This window comes from Xiphophorus maculatus, chromosome 16 (genome assembly GCF_002775205.1).
Source record: "Xiphophorus maculatus strain JP 163 A chromosome 16, X_maculatus-5.0-male, whole genome shotgun sequence".
Classification (NCBI taxonomy): domain Eukaryota; kingdom Metazoa; phylum Chordata; class Actinopteri; order Cyprinodontiformes; family Poeciliidae; genus Xiphophorus; species Xiphophorus maculatus.
In genome coordinates, this window is record NC_036458.1 from 23,310,208 (window position 1) to 23,329,121 (window position 18,914).

At 40.5% G+C, this 18,914-nt stretch overlaps 2 protein-coding genes across 2 annotated transcripts in view; one reads left to right on the top strand and one right to left on the bottom strand.

The window, feature by feature from the left end:
- The window catches only part of nsf (N-ethylmaleimide sensitive factor, vesicle fusing ATPase), a 33,092-nt gene extending 25,692 nt beyond the window's left edge, over positions 1-7,400 (bottom strand). Inside the window, exon 1 of the mRNA XM_005811809.2 lies at positions 7,142-7,400. Within this exon, the coding sequence (XP_005811866.1) occupies positions 7,142-7,153 (12 nt within the window). The 5' untranslated portion in view covers positions 7,154-7,400. The remainder of the gene's footprint in view (positions 1-7,141) is intronic.
- A 1,391-nt stretch (positions 7,401-8,791) lies between these two features.
- Positions 8,792-14,529, top strand: LOC111611667 (SUN domain-containing protein 1-like). The gene is made up of 7 exons (XM_023349253.1): positions 8,792-9,020; positions 13,341-13,408; positions 13,491-13,626; positions 13,710-13,825; positions 13,961-14,134; positions 14,226-14,315; positions 14,512-14,529. Exons 1-7 carry the CDS (start codon positions 8,792-8,794, stop codon positions 14,527-14,529), a joined length of 831 nt encoding a protein of 276 aa, XP_023205021.1.
- Positions 14,530-18,914: the final 4,385 nt, after the last annotated feature.

Consider the following 18,914-nt stretch of genomic DNA (forward strand, 5'->3'; position numbering starts at 1 on the left):
CCGTGTGGTGTTTTAAAAAATTACTATGTCATAAATCAACTTATTTGCTCCATGTTTCAAAGCTGATTGTTATTTGCCAGTTGTGCTAACTCTCTGTTAGCACGGATGATGCTTTGTATTCTAGGCATCATCACAGCTGCTGCTGGCTGCAGCAGAGCAGAGCGCCACCTGCTGTGGAAGTGTTGCTGCGGCGTCACCTGACCACAGCAGAGTGGCGTTCTAAATATATCTGCAGATCAGAGCTCAGGGAGGAAGGCTCTGTGCTGCGCAATCTGGGATTAACCATTTCTCTCTAATTCATGGGCTGACACACAAACACACACCCACACGCACACACACGTGCTCCCGACTTCTGATTCACACAGAAAACCTAAAATGTCTCCCACTGGAGCTGTGAGCCAGGGCCAGACCAGATCATGCACTACTGTACTATACTCATTAATTTTTCAGTTGCTAATGGAGGAATGAGTGGAAGTGTCCCATCTTGTCTATAAACATGCTAACTCCTGTAGCAGTGATGGAAGTGAAAAGTCCAGTGTTGATTAATCTGTTACATCAAACTGACATGGCTCAAAATGGTTTGTTTTATCTGCTTCAAAGCTTCTTTATTAATTAAAACCAAATGTAATGGAAGGGTTTCAATTCCTCTTCTGCTGTTAAACATTTGGAGTAGCGATAATGAGGCTGAGACAATTAATCGGATTCATTGTGATGAATCGATTATTGAAATAACTGTCAACTAATTAAATAATCAATTAATCGTTAACTGAAGTATAGATACTCAAAATGGTATCCATTTGCTGAGAGAACAGCACACCCAAACAGTGACTATGACAAAACCTCACAAAAAATATAAACATTTAACATTTAGTATTAAAAAGAAAATTATTGTCTGCAAATTTGTTCTACCCAGAAATCATCAAGTGGTTTCAGCTTCACCTGATTCAAACTCTGTACAGAAAACAAATCTCTTATTTACATTTTTTTGCTGCCCTGTCGGTGCGTACAAAATATAATCAACCTATCAGACGAACACGGTACCGATGCTAAGTCAAGCAGAAAGGAATGAGTTTGAATTTTTTTTTTTTTGGCAGCAGATGTTTCCTTTGGTACAAAGTGTCCACTAAAGGAATGCGATGTTGAATATTTTTAGACAATAAAATGTTTGTATCCTTTTTTGTAAATAAAAGTTTTTTAATTATTTTCATATTTAAATATATTTTAAATATTGTTGAAAAGAAGCTTAGATTAATTGATTAATCATAAAAAAATCAATAGGATAATTAATTACGTACTAAAACAATCGCTATAGTTGCAGACCTGCATTTATTATTCATAATTATGTTCCGTTCATTATCTTAGTTCTGACCCCTGTCTAGGTGTTGTTTTCTACTCCCAGTCCTCTCTCTTCCTCTTCAGCTCAGAGTCTAGCTGTAAGGTGGAACTCATCGATTAGATAACAGAAGGAAAAAAATCAAAAATCTTCCCTTCTACCACATCAGCAGCTCGACTCTGTCGGCCAGAGTTTGAGTTTAGCTGCTGAGGTGTTAGCATGAAGACAGCTAGCAAGCTAAAGACAGCATAGCTGGGCTGGTGGGAGATTTCGAGACGCACTTCATTAAACAGCAGCAAGACTGCAGAGAAGGAGAGACACAAATTAAATGAGCCTCCAGCTGCTGCTGCAGCCCACTCACTGGTTTCATCAAACAAGATTTTATTTTTTCTCTCCTTCGCCAGCCAAGAGAGCAAACGCCTCCCAATCTCCGGTTATTGATCTTGACACCATCCAATCAATCAAGGCTGTCCTCGAAAACACCCACATGCTGCCGTACCAACCGAGCAATTTGAATAATATCTGTTCATACACAAAGCCATCTGGCAAGGAATAAATTGACTTTGGTGCTTGAGATGCATCAAAAAACACAAAAATAACTGTAGCCGTTTGTAGTTTCAGTTCAGCGTTGCTCTTCAGCACGAACAAAGCAGTTCCTGTTTTAATAGTAATGTGAGATACATGATGCTAATCTGCCATGTTTACGGTTTGGAACAGACCAGACTGACAACAAATTTATTTGATATGTACATATAATAACAAATGGAGGTTTTAGTCGTTTTTTAAAGAAATAATTGCATTTACCAATTTTGACACTAAAAGTGACAGCAGTACGTTTTTAAATGTTTGTTTCAACGTGTTTTTTTTTTTTACCCACTTTTCCGTCAATATTAACGTCACATAGAAGGAAATTTATCCACCCTCTTTTTGCGGAATTTTTATCTTTATTTAAAAGACTAAAAACAGCAATAAAATGGGATTGTTTTAATAGTAGATATGCATCAAAAACAACCAGTTTTCTTTATTCAAAGGGTAAATTGGTTTTATTTGTCTGGATTGAGAACAAAGGTGACTCTTTGCATGGTATCCAATTAGCGTGCAACTTTTAGAAACCTGTTTAAAGATTAAAAAAAATATGAATTTATTTGAAAGAGCCTCTAAAATCCTAAAGCCCAACACTGTTTCTGTCTCACACCTAACAGTCATTGCACAGAGAAAACTGAGAACTGTAACTCAGTGTTTGCTTGTTTAGATGTTGAACTGTTATGGATCTGATCTTTGGTTTCTGGGCTTTAACAAGGCCAGATAGCTACACACACTGTATGGCTGAAAAATGTTAAATTAAAACTGTATTTTACAGAATCGTTCATCTCAGCACAACCAGAATGTGAATGTTACAATGGCCTGCTGTAGAAATACAAGTAAACTTTAAAAAAGAAGAAAAAGTTTGATTATTTTCTCCAGTGGATGATGATGGAAATCAGGAATAACAGAGTCCTTCACTAAAAGCACTAAGCTCATTTTAATAGTTTAAACACCAAATATACCTTAACATGCGCACACAATGGAAATGATCTTAGCACAACTGCACAAGCTAACATCCACAGTCTGTGTTATTGCCACTCCTGGGGGTACAGCCAATCAATGCCAAGGAAAAGGAATTATGCTCCTGGATTGGCCGCAAGTATCATTCAGTCCATCCCAGCATTTAGTTCGCCCCAACATTTAGCCCAATCCAGAATTTAGTCCCAATCAGCACTTAGTCTTCCCCAGTATTTACAATAGTCCAGTTCAGCATTCAGTCTGCTCCAGCATTTAGTCTGCTCCAGCATTTAGTCTGCTCCAGCATTCAGTCTGCTCCGACACTTCTATCCAGCAGGGCTAGTATCCCACACACCGACCCACTATTGGATAATAATTTATTTTTATGCAGAGGAATTTCTGTTTGTAGTTTGGTGTTGAGGTCATCAAGCTGTCAGTCTGCATAGCCAGCTGCTTTCCACTGACTCCTTTTGACACATCCCAGGATGCAACAGTGCTCAGATGACGGAGTGAGTCTGTGGTTTCCTCTGGGATCAGAACGCCAGTGGACACTTCTGACTGATGGTGGATGACCAGAAACGAGAATGTACCATCAAAACAGAAAGAATTGTACAAGCTCCATTTTTTTCACTTCAGACACCGACAGATTTCTGAGATTTAGTATCTGTCAATAATAATCCAATAGAGAAAAACAGAGCTGAATTAAACTAAAAGATTTCTTTTTTAAAAAATCACAAAGATAAATGTACTGAATTAATTTTTTTTTTTTGCTAACTCTGAATCAGCATAGCACACTTAAATAAACCAACAGCTTCATAATTTTGGTCAAACATGTTAAAACAACAACTTTCATTTGTTCAGTCGGTGCAATTAGAGGAACAGTCAATGAAACTAACGAAAACGATTGGTTGACATGTAAAATAAACAGCCACAAACTTTTCAAATGGTTCAGAAAGTGCAATTGGGAATTCTAAATATAATGTAAAATAAATAATAAGACATGACATCACTCCGAGGACAAAGCATAGAATTAGACTGAATAGATCTGCCCTTATGCATCAGGCACATTGTCACCTAATTTTTCTCAATATCATAACTGATACAGGTATTAATATCGGATCATTCCATGTCTCTGATGCCGGTAGTGATCCGGCGCCATTATTCTGAGAGCAGAGGAACCGCGGCTCCATACAAACTGATCAGCTAAAATGAATATTCTATAAAGCCTTATTGTTATTTTCATTTGTTTATAACACACAAGGCTATTTCTTGGGGAAGAAGAGCCCCAAGAAGTTACTATTAAAACAGGAACTGCTTTGTTCGTGCTGAGTCACTCATCTCCTCTGAGGTAAAAATGAATGTCTCAGCACAAACAGCACGATACTGTTTTAGATGAGAGCACTAAGCTAACAGCTGATAGCTCCGTCTGCAGATTTAGCCGTCTACAGCTGATCAAGCCTTTAAAGGAACTTCCTTCAGAAACATACCATAATTAAGAGGACAAAGCTGCAGCATAGGCTCTAAGGTAGAACCCCGAACTGTTAGCAGCTGTTAGCATCATGAGCATGCATTCTGTCTGCACTGATGAGGGCAGAAACTGGGCTTGTTGCTGATTAAAATAGAAAATGAATTAGTCTGATGTGACATGCCTATGTCACATCAGGCATCCACATAAAGGATGTGTTACAGGATTGCAAAGATTCGTCTTTTCTTATCTCAGCCTCTGACCTCCTTTAGAAATGGCCACTAAGCAAAACCCCCACAGACAGCTCAGGAGGATAACCAGTCAACGCTGCAGCTGTTAGTCACAAATCTGACTTTTGTTACACAAGAAAGCTATTGCTAAGGTTTGCCAAGTTATGTACAGTAGGTGTCTCATGTTGAAGGGGCTCTGGTCAAATAAGACCAAAATTATACTTTTCATCCAAAACACTGTATGTACTCAAAAACTGACACTGCATGTCACCCTGAACGCATCATCCCGCCGTAAAGCACGGTTGTTGCGACATCAGGAGGTGGGCAGGCCTTCTTTTTTCACCTGAGACATTGGTTGGACTAGAAAAGAAGTAGAAAAATCTCCCTAAAAACATCAGCCTGGTCATTGCCTTCCTACGGAATCCTGCTTGACTCTCATGTCCTTTCAATGGAATTTCTCCCATTGAAGTGGATTTCTCCACTAGAATTTTAACGGGGCCACTCAGAGGACAGAAGAAGTTGTGAACGATGACGACAATTTTCTACACTGTTTTATATAGGGTTATACTTTGGAAATAAACCAAGCTGCCCACACTTACAAATATCGCGTGATTGATGTAGGAATGTTTAAGATATCTTAGTGCTGCAGCTCCATTTATTGGCTAAATGTTAGCCACTGGATAAAACCAGATCCAATTATTTCAAACTTCAGCACCATCAGCCACGCCTCCAGCAAGCAACGGGTTCTCAACAACCCAGACCTTCTGTACGAAGGAAGGGGGAGAACCAGGAGCTGGTTTGGGTTTTTAAAACATGGTGTTGGCAGAATCCTTACAAGGAAACTTGTTCTAATTGATGGAAAGATCTGATTAAACATGATGTTATGGGGAAAAAAACCCAAAAAAATGTCCTATGGTGTTTTTTAGTCTCTTTGTACTCCTTTTTTTTTTAAAGAATATTTTATAGGTTGTAAAATATGAAATTTGAGATAGTATGGTTTGTGGTCAATGTTGTAGAAGATCATGGCAGAAAGAAAAGTAAAGTAACACAAAGGCAGATTGATATGTCTAGTCAAACTCATTTTCATTCAAGATTCTGAATGTCCTCAAGAGGCCAGTTGTGGCTTAATGCATTGATAAAACTACCCAGAAACAAGCTGCTAAAAATATCCTAGCATTTGATGAGTATTTCTTAAAGTTCAATCAGAATTATTCACCAGATTTGTCGGCACAAACCAGGAATGTGATTTGGGTTTCCATCGCTCGCAAAGTAATCAATGAACCACAAGAACTATTTACTAAATTATTTTAGGTAATTTTATGACTGCATGACAGAAATCATACGTACTGCTCTTTAAACATTCTTTATTTGTAATACACTTCTTTAGGGAACCGCTAGAATTAAAATAATAACCTATATAAATACTAATCAGTATGTTGAAGGATGCAGAGACAGCCGGCACCAGTTCTAATCTCAGCAGGAGGACATCCTATTCTTCATGTTTATATAATGATAGTGTGTCGCATAATGATGCTGATACAGTTATGCTGTTTGTAGTAAATGTTCTAGTTTATGAAACTGTGAATCGAGTTGCAGCTGCATATGTTTTGACTAGATCTGAAACGTGCATTGTAACTAGAGGATGACTTTCAATAAAAAGAGAGGTGCAGCAGAATGTCAACACATGGGGACAAAAATCAGGTTTTATCTGTCATGTCAGTAAAGCTGCAGCATATCAAATCGATGTATTTGCTGGTATTAGAGGTAATTACACAATCCTTGCTTAAAGATCGCGCTTTTCCGAGGCTTTTGAAGAAAAAAAAAAAAAAAAAAAAGAGAGAGAGGTTCGCCTTCTTAAATAAAACCCACCCCGTTCACTGATGAGGGCGGCAAGGAGGGGCTTGTAGTGAAAGTGATGGCAGGCCAGCGGGGCAGATTTATCACCAGCTACCTTCAACACCCTGTTCCCCTGCACGTCGGCGGGTTGAACAGAACCAGTCAGATCAACATGCACCATCCAGCAGCCAGCCATGCACCGCTGTGTGCGGCTTTTTCAGCGCCACAAGGCTGCGGATCGGAGGCGACATTAACGCATCCTGAGCGAAATTGGACGCGCTGTTTTTTTTGTTTTTTTTTGTTTGTTTGTTTCCCCCCATTAATTACAATAAAAGCAAACACAAAACAACAACAACAAAAGAGAGCCTGCTCCAGCCTCCTTATTTGATGACCATCCGGAGGACTGGCTGCATGTCAGGCAGCTACGGCGGCTCAAGGGCAAAGCGAAGCCTCGGTTTTCTGTTGATTCTGGCAGCTGTTAGCAGGCTGAGACCAGGCAGACCCGGCCCAAAATGTTCCCCACACACACAGAGAGAGAGGGGGAGCTAAAACTGAAACACACAGCCCCGCTCTTCAGTCACGGTGACATTCAGGCGGAAACGAGGCTGCCTGGGCTCCAGGTTAACGGGAAGATTAGGCTTAACCGACATCTTGCAGCAGTGGATGAGCCGCATGACCAACACTGGACCGACTCTGTTTCTTACAGCGGGACAGTAACACATATAGCGCTCTTACCCGGGTCGCCATCTTCGCGGGTTGCGGTAGATCTGGGGATGCGGCTCGGATCAGTGGTTCATAGGACGGCGGGGGACGGCGGGGTGAACAGCTCGACGGCAGGTCGCTTTATAAGCTGCAGCGCATCGCGCTCTCATTGGTCGGCTGAGGCGGAAGCGTGCCAAAGGGGGCGCGAGGGGCGGGATGCGCCTGGAGATATCGCGCTAACCACCTCTAAGTGATCGGTACAGCAGCACGAGGAGCAGCTCGGAGGTCGAGTCAGAGCTGTTGGACCACATAACGCTGAAAACTAACGGCGGTTCGGCTGCTGGGTTGTTTTTCCTGCTTCAGCACCTCGGACAGAGCCCTGCTGCTCACCGGTCACGTGGGTCTGACGCCACAGTCTGGACCACATCGCTGTCTAGGTTAGATTTAGATTCATGGTTTAGTCAATATATAACTTAATCAGTAGAACATTTTTCTTAGATATAATGATCACGATTTGATTAAAATTAGTCTAATAAGTAGTTTTTATATTGTGTGTGGTTTTACAAAGAAATATGAATAAATACAAATTACAATCCACCATGAACACAATACTCATTTTCTAGGTTACAAACATATTATAATCACATTACTTGTCTTTTGTTACTATTCAAGTTAAATAAAGTAAAAGAGAGCAACTAAACATAATATGTTTCACCATTTTAGAGTAGAAATGAGTTTGGCCTAGCCATCACTTATTCTGGAAATCCAGCAACAGAAAATGTCCAAGGTACTAAAATACACATATAATGCTACTAAAACATAAATAGACTGTAGCTTACCACTCTTATGGACGCACACTCTAATAAAATCACAAAACTACCTGCGAACACAACGTCTGCTGACCTGTACGGCTTCCTGAACAGTATTATTTGCATGTGAACAAAGTAGACATGTAAAACAGTGTCAGGAATGAAGTCTTTAAGGTTGAGGATGAACCAGAAGGTACACTGTGACGTGGCATCTTGCTTTTATTTTCTTTAGTCGGAACACGGACAGGTCAACACTCGGAGCGACACTGGAATACATACATTAAACCCAGAGAAGAATCCGGCGCCACACATGGACACAACTCAAACTTAAATCCTATGGGGAACAGGTGAGGGGAATAACTAATCAACGGACACGGGTGACACACCAGGGCTAAATTAACGGGGAGCATTGGAGAATAACTTGGGTCAAAATAAACCCTGACATCTGACAGGAAGCACATATGAAACAACCCCCCCCCCCCCCCCCCCCCCCCCAACATACTGAGATCATGACAGAACTCTCCCTGCAAGGGCGGATACCAGAAACCCCAAAACACAACCCCACTACTCAAGAAAAGAAAAACCCAGCGCCAAAGGCCTATAAACCTGGGACCCCAGAGGGAGCGAGAGAATAAACTCAAAAACAACCGACCACGGGTGGGAGGGGGGATCTTGGGCGGAGGGGGCGACCTGAAAATCAAAACCAAAGTCATCTGGGCAGCCAATAAATATTCACCCAACAGTCCAAAGGCCGGACGGCCGACCAGGCGGGTCCAGCAGACCACCATGCACACATGACCGGCAGCCCGAGGCATAACTGGAGGGCGACCGGAAAGCCGCAAGAGAGTCCGAAGCGCATCTGAGGGGCGAGCGGATGGCTGCAGCATTCCTCCACACCTACGCAGGAACCTTCTATGACCCCAAAGGCGACGAAGCCAACGGCCATAGAGACCCCTTGTTGCAGGCCACCTGCGAGATCCTGGGACCCCTATGGTTTCTGATGCCGGAGCGAGGGCTGGAACCCCCAGAGCTGAAGCGAGGAGATCCTCTGGAACAACAGACACGACCAGCGGGACAGGACCTCACTGATCCTCCGACTGACAGTCTGCCATCCATCCATCCATTTTCTAACACCCTTGTCCCTGGTGGGGTCGGGAGGTGCTGGTGCTGGTGCCTATCTCCAGCAATAGTAGTTCAGGGAAGAGGTTGAGGAGATTGAATTTTTCACAGATGATCTGTCTCATAGCAACCGTCACGACATGATGACAGCTTTAACAAATAAGGAAAGAACATATTTTTTTAAATGAAAGTTATATACTGCAGCTTGAACAAAATGCAACTACATTGGATTTTTGAGAAGTCTGGATTGCTTTATGTATATTTTGCACGTTATCTTTGGCTGTTGTTGGTGGGGAGAAACATTTCAGTAAGCTAAAGCTAGTAATAATAAAAAAGAAACAACCTATTTGCATACAGTATGTGGACTGTTGCATTTAAAATTCACTATCAATAAATATTGTGCAAGTATCAGTATTGGACCAAAGAAAGCAGGACAGTCACTTTTTTTAATTTTAAAAAGTCACAAGCCTTTAAAATTGTGGCTTTTGATGGGTCATATAGACTAAAAAAACTGTAACAGCAGGTGAGCAGGGGGCCCAATTGAATTTTTTGTCATGGGGCCCATGATTCCTGGCGGCACCCCTGGCTCGGACTCTCTGCTCGCTTACACATGGAACTGTCTTGTGGCACAGTCGCCTGGCAACCTCTCAGCCAATAGAATGAAAGTGTTGTACATGATGTGTTTGTTTCCTTCTAGCAGGTTTGCCTGTGTGGCTACTATCGATTGTAGCAACCTGCACCACCCATCTGCTGTAACAATATGTTTTTAAAATTACCATAGATAATTAAACAATTTAAACATTTTTATTTAATATTGATTGGATCAAACTCAATGAGTTTGCTCTTTTGTGTTGCACCATCCATTAGTGTAGCTACTGTTTATGTTCTACAGTGTCCAAGTTTAAACGTTCCTGGCTGAACTTTCCTACATATACCACTGAGCCTTTGATTGGGTGTTTTATTCTTTGTATGAACCAGTTTTAGTTTGAGTGTTGGGTTTAAAAGGACTGAAATATTGCACAAGGAAAATATTCTCCAGCCACATAAGGGATGACAATGTTTTTCCTCCACTTCGTTTTTTCTCCTTCACTGGACTGAGCAGAAAGTTTTTATTTACTCTTGAAATCCTGAATCCTTTTCTCTTTAGGAAACATTTTTTGTGTTGTGGCACAAGATTTGCAATGTGAGACGTTACATCCGTCCGTCTGTTCGTTCAATTAACTGACAACAAAATTAACTATTGATTATGTTACGTCCACTAGGCTCGTTTGGTGGGGTAACATTAAAGGAGACCACACAAGGATTTTCTGATTAAATGAAAATTGAGTTTATTAAATTATACTAAAGGCAGGGCTGCGTCCTTAATAGCAGATTTATTACGCTGCCCTCCGCTGTGTCCTTGAGAGCGGCGGAGATATCAGCGGCTTATAACCCGGTGAGGTTTATATGTGTACGTTTCCAGTTTTAAAAAACTCCAAAAATTGTAAGTGCGGCTTATAGTGTGGTGCGCTCTATAGTCCGGAAAATACGGTAGCTCATTCTAGCTTACGTCATTAGATAGAAGTGAGCCTGATTGGTTGGTGTTTGATGACATCATTTAGTGTGGCAACTGTTTGCTTCAACAGTTTTCTGGAACTTATGCAGTATGTTTGTTCACTTTGAATTACATTTTAATAACAGGACTTTATTGTGTTAGACTTGTCACGTTCAGTAGTTTTTATTTAGAGGTCCATTGTTGAAGTACAAATGAACTGCTACTGTATCTTTGGACCTAAGTTTCAATAAGTAGAAGTTCAGGGTTCTGCTTGAACTGCACTAAATATAAAGTACTACTGTAATTTCAATATTTACTAGTTGTCACATATGTTTGTACATACAAATTAATAAACTTATTAACTAAGCAGGATTTTAGTCATTTTATGTATTTAAAGTTGCATTATGTTAAATCAACACAGAAATTCCATTGTGTTTGCTGATGCTGACATCACACCTATGGAACTTGTATGAATTATGAAACATACATCACAAGCGTCTTGGAATTTTTTCATCAAAGGAGAAATTTTTAACTGAATTTTCTCATTTGTGCTTGTGGATTTCAGAGAAGAGACACGTCCAAGAGTTCAAGAGACTTTTACTACATTTCAACTGAAATACTGTAAAAATACAAGAATGAAACGTAAGTATTTTCTTTGAATATTCATCAAGGATAACTTGATCACAATTTTGGAAAGATATTATTTTTGGTTTGACAGAATTATTAGTGATTTGTTAATGAAGATTGTTGGTTAGAAAAAAGTTTTTTCAGTTTAAGATGGAATAGTTTTGCTTCTTGTTTTATGTAAAGATTCAAGATATCAGGACTGTTGTTTTTTAGTTTTTTTTACATGTTTGATAAAGGTGAGATGGAAGAAATCTGGAAAAATTGGCCCCAACAGTTGATTTAAAGCTTTTTTGTCCAAAGTGATTTCATGTGAAAATGTGAAGATCACTGACTGTGATAATTGTCAGAAATAACACCGTGACTGGTTTGGCTCTAAACATTCAATAAATGAGAAAAAAGTTTTTATAATTTAAAATTGAATAGTTTGTTTTCTATTTTATGCAAAAATATAAAAAAGATTGTTTTTAGTCTTGTATATTTGACAATTTGTTTGAAATGACCAAAACAGAAGGTCCAAATCTTGACAAATTTTCTCCAACTGTAGATTTAAAAGCTGTTTAAAGTTAAATTTAAATTTCAGACGGAACAGTTTGTTTTCAGTCGTATGCAAAGATAGAAAAAAAAAAAAAAAAATTTTATTTATTTTTTTGCACGTTTGATAATGGTGACAAGAATCAAATCTGGAAAAATTGAAAAGCTGTTTAAAGTTATTTCATTTGAAGATCAATGACTGTGATAATTTCCAGAAATAATGCTTTGATTTGCATGAGAATAAAGTTCAAATAAATGATAGTTTTAAATTTCATGAATGGTTTTAGGACGCTGAAACTGATCAAAAGTTATGTGATCTTGTCATGTTTGATCTGCTTTGTGTTAAAGTCACTGACCAACTTTCCATGCCTCTGTTTTGGTTTAGACATTTTGAGAAGAAGTGTTCGACTGGTGCTAAATGGTTACTATGGAGCTGATGGAAAACCAACCATCTCTTATCATGAGACCAGCATCAGGTAAACAGAATCAACAGAAGTATTAAATTCAAGAAATGGCAAAAATATTTCTTCCCCTTTGAACTTTTTACTTCTTTTCATGTAAAAACCACAAACTCATGTGTACTATTTAGCAATTTAGCAAATAAGAAAGAAATTTTTTTTTTTTGACAAATTTCTGTAGCAGTTTATTTTTCAGCCTTCCAATTGTGATGCCTCTAAATTATGATTGTGATGTATGTTCCATACATACATCACAACTGCCTTCTGATGTCACTAATTAGGATTCAGTTAGGAATAGACACAGTGGAGGAATTCAGTGTTCAGTCACTTTTAAAAAGCGTGAATATTTATGCAGCCACTTTCTTTAGGTAAAATATTTTTGTTTGTTGCTATTATTTTTATATAGGTTAGTTTTCACGTTGACATTATAAGGTCTTTAGTTTATTTTTTAGACCTTAGTTTGAATGCAAATTCAAACTAACTTAAAAATATATGATGGGAAAAATAAAAATAAGAGGCTGTGCAGGAAGGGCTAATTTACAGCATAGGAAAATAATACTGTACATAAATTAAAATAGCAAACTCAGATCAAAAGAGATGTAGAACTAAGTATGACTGATAAAAAATGTACAAAGTTTGTGTTTGTAATGTGATAACATTGAATTATAACCCAAGTCTCCCTTGAATAATAGATTCTTATTCTCAATGGTGACTTCCTGGTTAAGTAAAGGGTCATTAAAAACAAGATGTAAAAAAGTTCAAGGGAAGTGAATACTTTTGCCAAAACGACTTTGCATATTTTACTCAATAATCTTAGGATCTATGAATCTGTTTACATATTTGTATTTGTTCTACCTTGGCTGAACAGGAAGTGGACATACCGTCGGTATAACCACGCAGCAACAAAAGAGACGTCTTCAGGAAACATCAGCTGCAGCAGCAGCAGCAGCAGCTGCTGCAGCAATGAGGACCTATTGAAGTTCACGCTGAAACGTTGTTTTGTCAGCGTCATATTTCTCGCCTTGTTTTATGGTAAATGATTTTCTTCTACAAACAGCCAAGCACCGATATTTCTAAGTTTTGTAGAGAGTTTTTAGTCTGAAAACAGTGTCACTAATCCTGCCACCTTCTTCTCATTTCTCCTCATTTGTCAGGATTTGCCTGCATTATTGCTCCTCTTTCCATGGACCCTCTGGTTTCTTCACCCCCCACCATAAACACAGTAAGCTTTCTGTTAATCAAAACCCATATATGAATGTCCTCTTTAGTGATATGACCCAACATCTAACTTCAATTGTGTTTAGGTTTCGGTCCCAGGATGTGAAGATAAAGGAAGACAAATACAGGAAGTGAAGGATGTTCTGATAGTCCTGCAGAATAAGATGGACTACCTTCTTCCATCGGCAGATTTGTTGCCCAACTTTGCTCTGAAATCACAAGGTAAGTCATTGCTATCATAAATCTGACTGAATGTTTTAAGCTTAGATGGTTTTAATTCACTTTCTGTGTGTGTTTGAAAACAGGAGCAAAGGTTTTACAGTGGAGGCCATTAGCCGCACATCCTGGCCAACTACAAAGATGCGGTTGGTTTGGGTTTGCACTAGAAGAGCCATTTATCCACCCAGACATTGTCATCCAGGTATGAACTGAACTGCAATCATAATGCAACATGAATACGAAGCAGAATGGTGTTTGTATGTGATGTAATAGTTAGAAGGTTGTTTGTTTATCATTTTAACATCCCACTGAAACTTTGAACTGGTTTTCTCTTCAGGGGAGGACTCGCCTAAATCCAGGAGAGTGCTGGGCTTTTGAAGGTTCCCAGGGACATTTAGCCATCGCCCTGTCCCACAGAGTCCTTATCAGTCACGTCACCTTGGGTCACCTGCCTAAAATGTTGTCCCCGACTGGTAACATCTGGAGTGCTCCCAAGGAGTTTTCTGTCTATGTAAGCCACAAGTATCTGAATATTAAACAGCAACACTCAGTCTAACTTTCAGACATATTTATAAGAATATTTGTCTAATTTTGTTTTGCAGGGAATGAGGGAACCTGAACAGGAGTGGACTCACCTGGGAACTTTTATCTATGAGGAGGATGGAGATTCTCTTCAGACCTTTGAGCTACCGGTATGTTTATCCCAGTTGCTTTTTTTATTGCTACTTTGCTTAATCACTGGCAACATATTTATACCCATTGAACTTTTCAGTGTTTTCATGTTAAAAATATAAACGTCATCGTATTCTAAATCTGGTAAATCTAGAGAGTCTTTTTCTCTGTTGTTGGAGACTTTAATGGCGATAACTCTGTGTTGCTCGGCTGCAGACAGCTTGTCTGCCCTGAGCGAGCAACGAGAGCGGCCATTAGCTGCCAGAAGCTTCTCCGGCTTCCTCAGCTGGTCTCATACAGTCATCCTCAACACCAAACCCTCACCAACACTCAGAGCAGAGGAGACCCATCCCATTCTGTGTCCACATTGCAAACAAATCACACATCTGTAAAACTGAATAATGCTATCGGTCAATGCTTACCAATCGCCATGGCAACGCTGGCAACAACTCCTGAGTGCCACTGGTTTTAGGGGCGCTGTGCTTTGGTTACCTTAATGACTAAATTGTACCAAGCCCCACTGCTGCAACCAACAGAAAAATTTAATTCCCTAAGAGCCGATTGACCGATGATGATGAGACCAGTAATGAGATGATTTTAGGCAAATTAATGCCCAGCTGAAAGATTTGCACAAAAAATGTCCTTTTGCACAGAACATGCTATCTATTTAGATAGAATGCCAAATAACATATTTAGACAGTTTGTCAGCAAAAAAAAGTTGATTTGGGGATGAGTTTCACTTTAAGTCTTCTGCAGGTTTTCTTCCAGGACTGATCTGTATTTATAGCTATTTCCATCTGCTGATGAAGATCACCCTCATCACCTTCCACTTCACAATTATATGCTTCTTTGTGTTGGACTATTACATAAAATGCCAATTAAATACATGAACATTTGTGGACGTATGACAAAATGGGAAAACATTGAAGCAATGTTGGTGGTGCTCTTGCAATGCTTTGAAATCTCAAACTATTTTGCCTTTAATAAACTCCCTCTTAGCTCTACTGTACTATATTAAACTAATACATCATTTTATCATTACAGAGCCATGAAAAAATGGCCTTTAGCTCCATAAAGCTACAGATAAACAGTAACTGGGGCCACACAAAGTACACCTGCCTCTACAATGTCAGAGTCCACGGAGAGATCGCTTATTGAAGAGGTGGAGAAAGAGGATGGATAGAGGGTAAGTATGGACAGAGGTAAGTTTTGAGACTCAAATTATTACATTTCTTTTGGAAAATTGTTATTTTTCAAAATGCCTGCCAATTAATTAAATTAATTGACAGACAAGTTTTTCTACCCACAAAAACCTTTGTGAGTAGAAAACAATCATTTGTTAATGGGTAAAAATTAGAAGCAGAAGAAAGAATTAGGGTACAAAACAGGGGTTTAAAATTTCAACGGTGTAGACATCCATTTCATTCATACATATTTTGCATATCTGGACTACATGTGCCTGCATTTTATTATAACTACAACTAAATTATAGATATGTAGGCATGCACCTCATGTGGTCGCCGGGGCAGAAACGCTGGCATGGAGGAGTTTGAAGACTTCATGGAGAACAACTTCCCTATGGCTTCAAGGCGATTCTGGGCCACCACCTGGCATCTCAGGAGGAGGAAGTGGTACAGCAGCAGTACTGCTTACAGTGGGGATGCTGTTCTGCTGACCTCAGCTTGGGACAGTGTGGGTAGGTGACCAGAATACTTTGACGGTCTTATCAATCCCCTTAGTGCATGTCTTCAAAGTCTGGGGATTTTGGTCATTGGACATCAGGGGCATTTCCCCTGGATTGGCAGTCCGGGGTGGTGGTTCCCCTGTTCAAAAAGGGGGACTGCAGAGTGTATTCCAAATACAGTCGGATCACACTCTTATGCCTCCCTGGTATGGTCTATTCAGTGGTTCTGGAGAGGAGGGTCCGTTGGATAGTTAAACTTTGGATTCAGGTCTTCATCCTGGTTGTGGAATACTGGACCAGCTCTACACCCACAGCAGGCTCTTAGAGGGTGCATGGAAGTTCGCTCAGCCAGTCTACATCTGCTTTGCGGACTTGGAAAAGGCGTTCGACTGTGTTCCTCTGGGAACCCTGTGGGAGGTTTGCTAGGCTCTCCCAGTGGGTGTCAGAGCTTGGTCTGCATTGCCGGCAGTAAGTTGGGCTTGTTTCTGGTGAGAGTTGGCCTCCGCAAAGGTTGCCCAGATCCTGGATTCTGGACAGAATCCCTAGGTCCTTCTGTGGAGTTGAGGTATCCGTTCTGGTGGCCTTAGGATTGTGTCTCTGCTAGTTGCAGACGATGTGGTCCTATTGTCTTCATCAGGGCGTGACCTACAGCCTTCTCTGGAGCAGTTCACAGCCGAGTGTGAAGCAGCCAGGATGAGGATCGGTGACCTGTTAGATCACTGTATGACCGGTTTCTGAGCTTGGTCTTCATTGCCGGCAGTAAGTCGGGCTTGCTTCTGGTGAAAGTTGGCCTCCGCAAAGGTTGCCCATATTCTGTTTCTAACTTTTATGGACAGAATCTTTTGGTCCTTCTGTGGAGTTGAGGTATCCGTTTTGGTGGCCTTAGGATTGTGTCTCTGCTTTTTGCAGACGATGTGGTCCTATTGTCTTCATCAGGGCGTGACCTACAGCCTTCGCTGGAGCAGTTCGCAGCCGAGTGTGAAGCAGCTAGGATCGGGATCAGTGTCTCGTTAGGTCACTGTATGACCGGTGTCAGAGTAGTTTAAATATCGTGGGATCTTGTTCACAACTGAGGGAAAAGTGGAGCAGGCGATCAATAGGCAGATTGGTGCAGTGTCTACAGTAAAGAGGACATTATCTGCAAGCAAACCCAGATAAGCAAAAGAAAATGGATTGATGGATGGATGGATACAACTAAATTGAACATTTGTAACAGAATGCTAATATTTTTTATATAGTTGGGTTGGGGTTGGGGGTGGGGGCGACCGGGGGGGTGGGGGGGGGTACGCTCTTGGCAACCATTGGGCACTGTCTATGGTTGTGTGGGCTCTCGTGGCTGGTCGTCTTAGTTGGGGTATTTGGCCTGGTTTTTTCTCATGGTTGTTTGTCTACTCTGGTTGTTAATAGTTCTGGGTCCTGGAGGATGTTGCCTGGGTTATGTTTGTTGTCCTGTGTTTGTGTGTGTTGCATTAACTATTTACAGATTATGATGCTTTGGATCTGGAGCTGGCTGTTTTTTCTGTGCCATTCCTCTCTTCACCCCTCCACTGTGTGCTGCTCTGCTGCTGGATTTCTACCTATCCTTGTCATGCACAGTTGAGTTTTCTCTTTAATTTTGTATCTTGTGACTTACACAGGCATCATGCATCAATATTCTTGCTAACTTTGTGTTTTGTGTTTCTGCAGGTCCCTGTCTTTGTGTTTGTGTCTCTTTCCTATCATCTTTTTCTTCGGCCAGTCGAGGCAGACGGCTGCCCGTCCTGAGTCTGGTTCTGCTGGAGGTTTCTCTCAGCTCAAACTGAGATTTCCTCTCCACTGTCGCTATATGCTTGCTCAGGATGGGGGATGTCATCAAATTGGTTTCATGATCAATTTGATGGGGTTCGCCGAGGACCCCTCCGGGGAATCGTCACCTTAACGTGGTGGAGGGGTTTGAGTACTCCAGTGAACCTGATGGCTGTCTATTATTATTTCTATTGTATTTGAATTTTTGCCATTAGAGAACTTATGATCTCTAATGGCAAAAATTAGAGACCTAATGGTCTCTAATGTCAAAGATGGCTTCAGGGGTGGGGTCAACCAAGAACGATTCAAACTCTGTCCTCCCAAATGAATAAGGAGTTTTCAGCAGAAAATGATGCAAGCTTGAATTTATTCCTTAGGGGCCAAAATGAGGATCCCATGTTATTGACCATTCCTTTATGACATTTTGTGATCAAGAAATTAGCCTAAAAGAAATCAAAGGAGCTATTTGTGGTATGAAACAAAATAAATCCCTAGGGAATGATGGCTTAAAGCATCAGGGTTTATATAGAAAAATATTCAGATGTTATTTTGTGCTTTTAAAGGCTCTATGTTAAAGACAGTGAGAAATAAAGGAATAATTTTTAGTTTTTTCTATCTGTACTCGGCTCCCAAACACAGAGCTGTCGGTCATCCCTCAGCCCGTCCCTCCAGTTTCAAACTCTTCTAATTAACTAAAAGTGAAAGAATCTCAATGTGAATGTTTGTTACCTTTGACATTTTAAGTGAGAAGATGGCGCCAGTGTATTCGGCACGCCGCCCGACTCGCTCTCTCTACTTTGTCATTTTTGCTCTATTTGTACATTTATGCTGATGCGGCTCTACTGCCTTAATTGTTTACGACCGTCGAGCACTTCTGGGCATTAAAACTTCTGTAGATCTACAATTTGGATGTGGTCTGGGTCCAAGACACCGAGGCTTCCAGTTCCTCTCTGACATCCCTACTGAGTTTTCCACATCTGATTCCTTAAAGGCGTTACCATCAAAGACGTGGTAAACGTGGAGGCCTGGCGGTGAGGATTAAAGCTTATTTTCATTTCTTCGCCGTCGAGGCGGCTCTCCTGGACTCGGATGGTGTCCTTGTTTCCTGGATTCAACCCGTTGTTCCGGGGATGTTCTGCTCTCTGATGGA

What these genes read in the sequence shown, in the direction of transcription:
- LOC111611667 (XM_023349253.1), top strand. Translation starts at nt 8,792, where the DNA reads ATGGCTGCAGCATTCCTCCACACCTACGCAGGAACCTTCTATGACCCC. An exon ending in CTTTGCTCTGAAATCACAAG is followed by an intron (nt 13,627 to 13,709) that starts GTAAGTCATTGC and finishes GTTTGAAAACAG; the next exon opens with GAGCAAAGGTTTTACAGTGG. An exon ending in CCAAGGAGTTTTCTGTCTAT is followed by an intron (nt 14,135 to 14,225) that starts GTAAGCCACAAG and finishes TTTGTTTTGCAG; the next exon opens with GGAATGAGGGAACCTGAACA.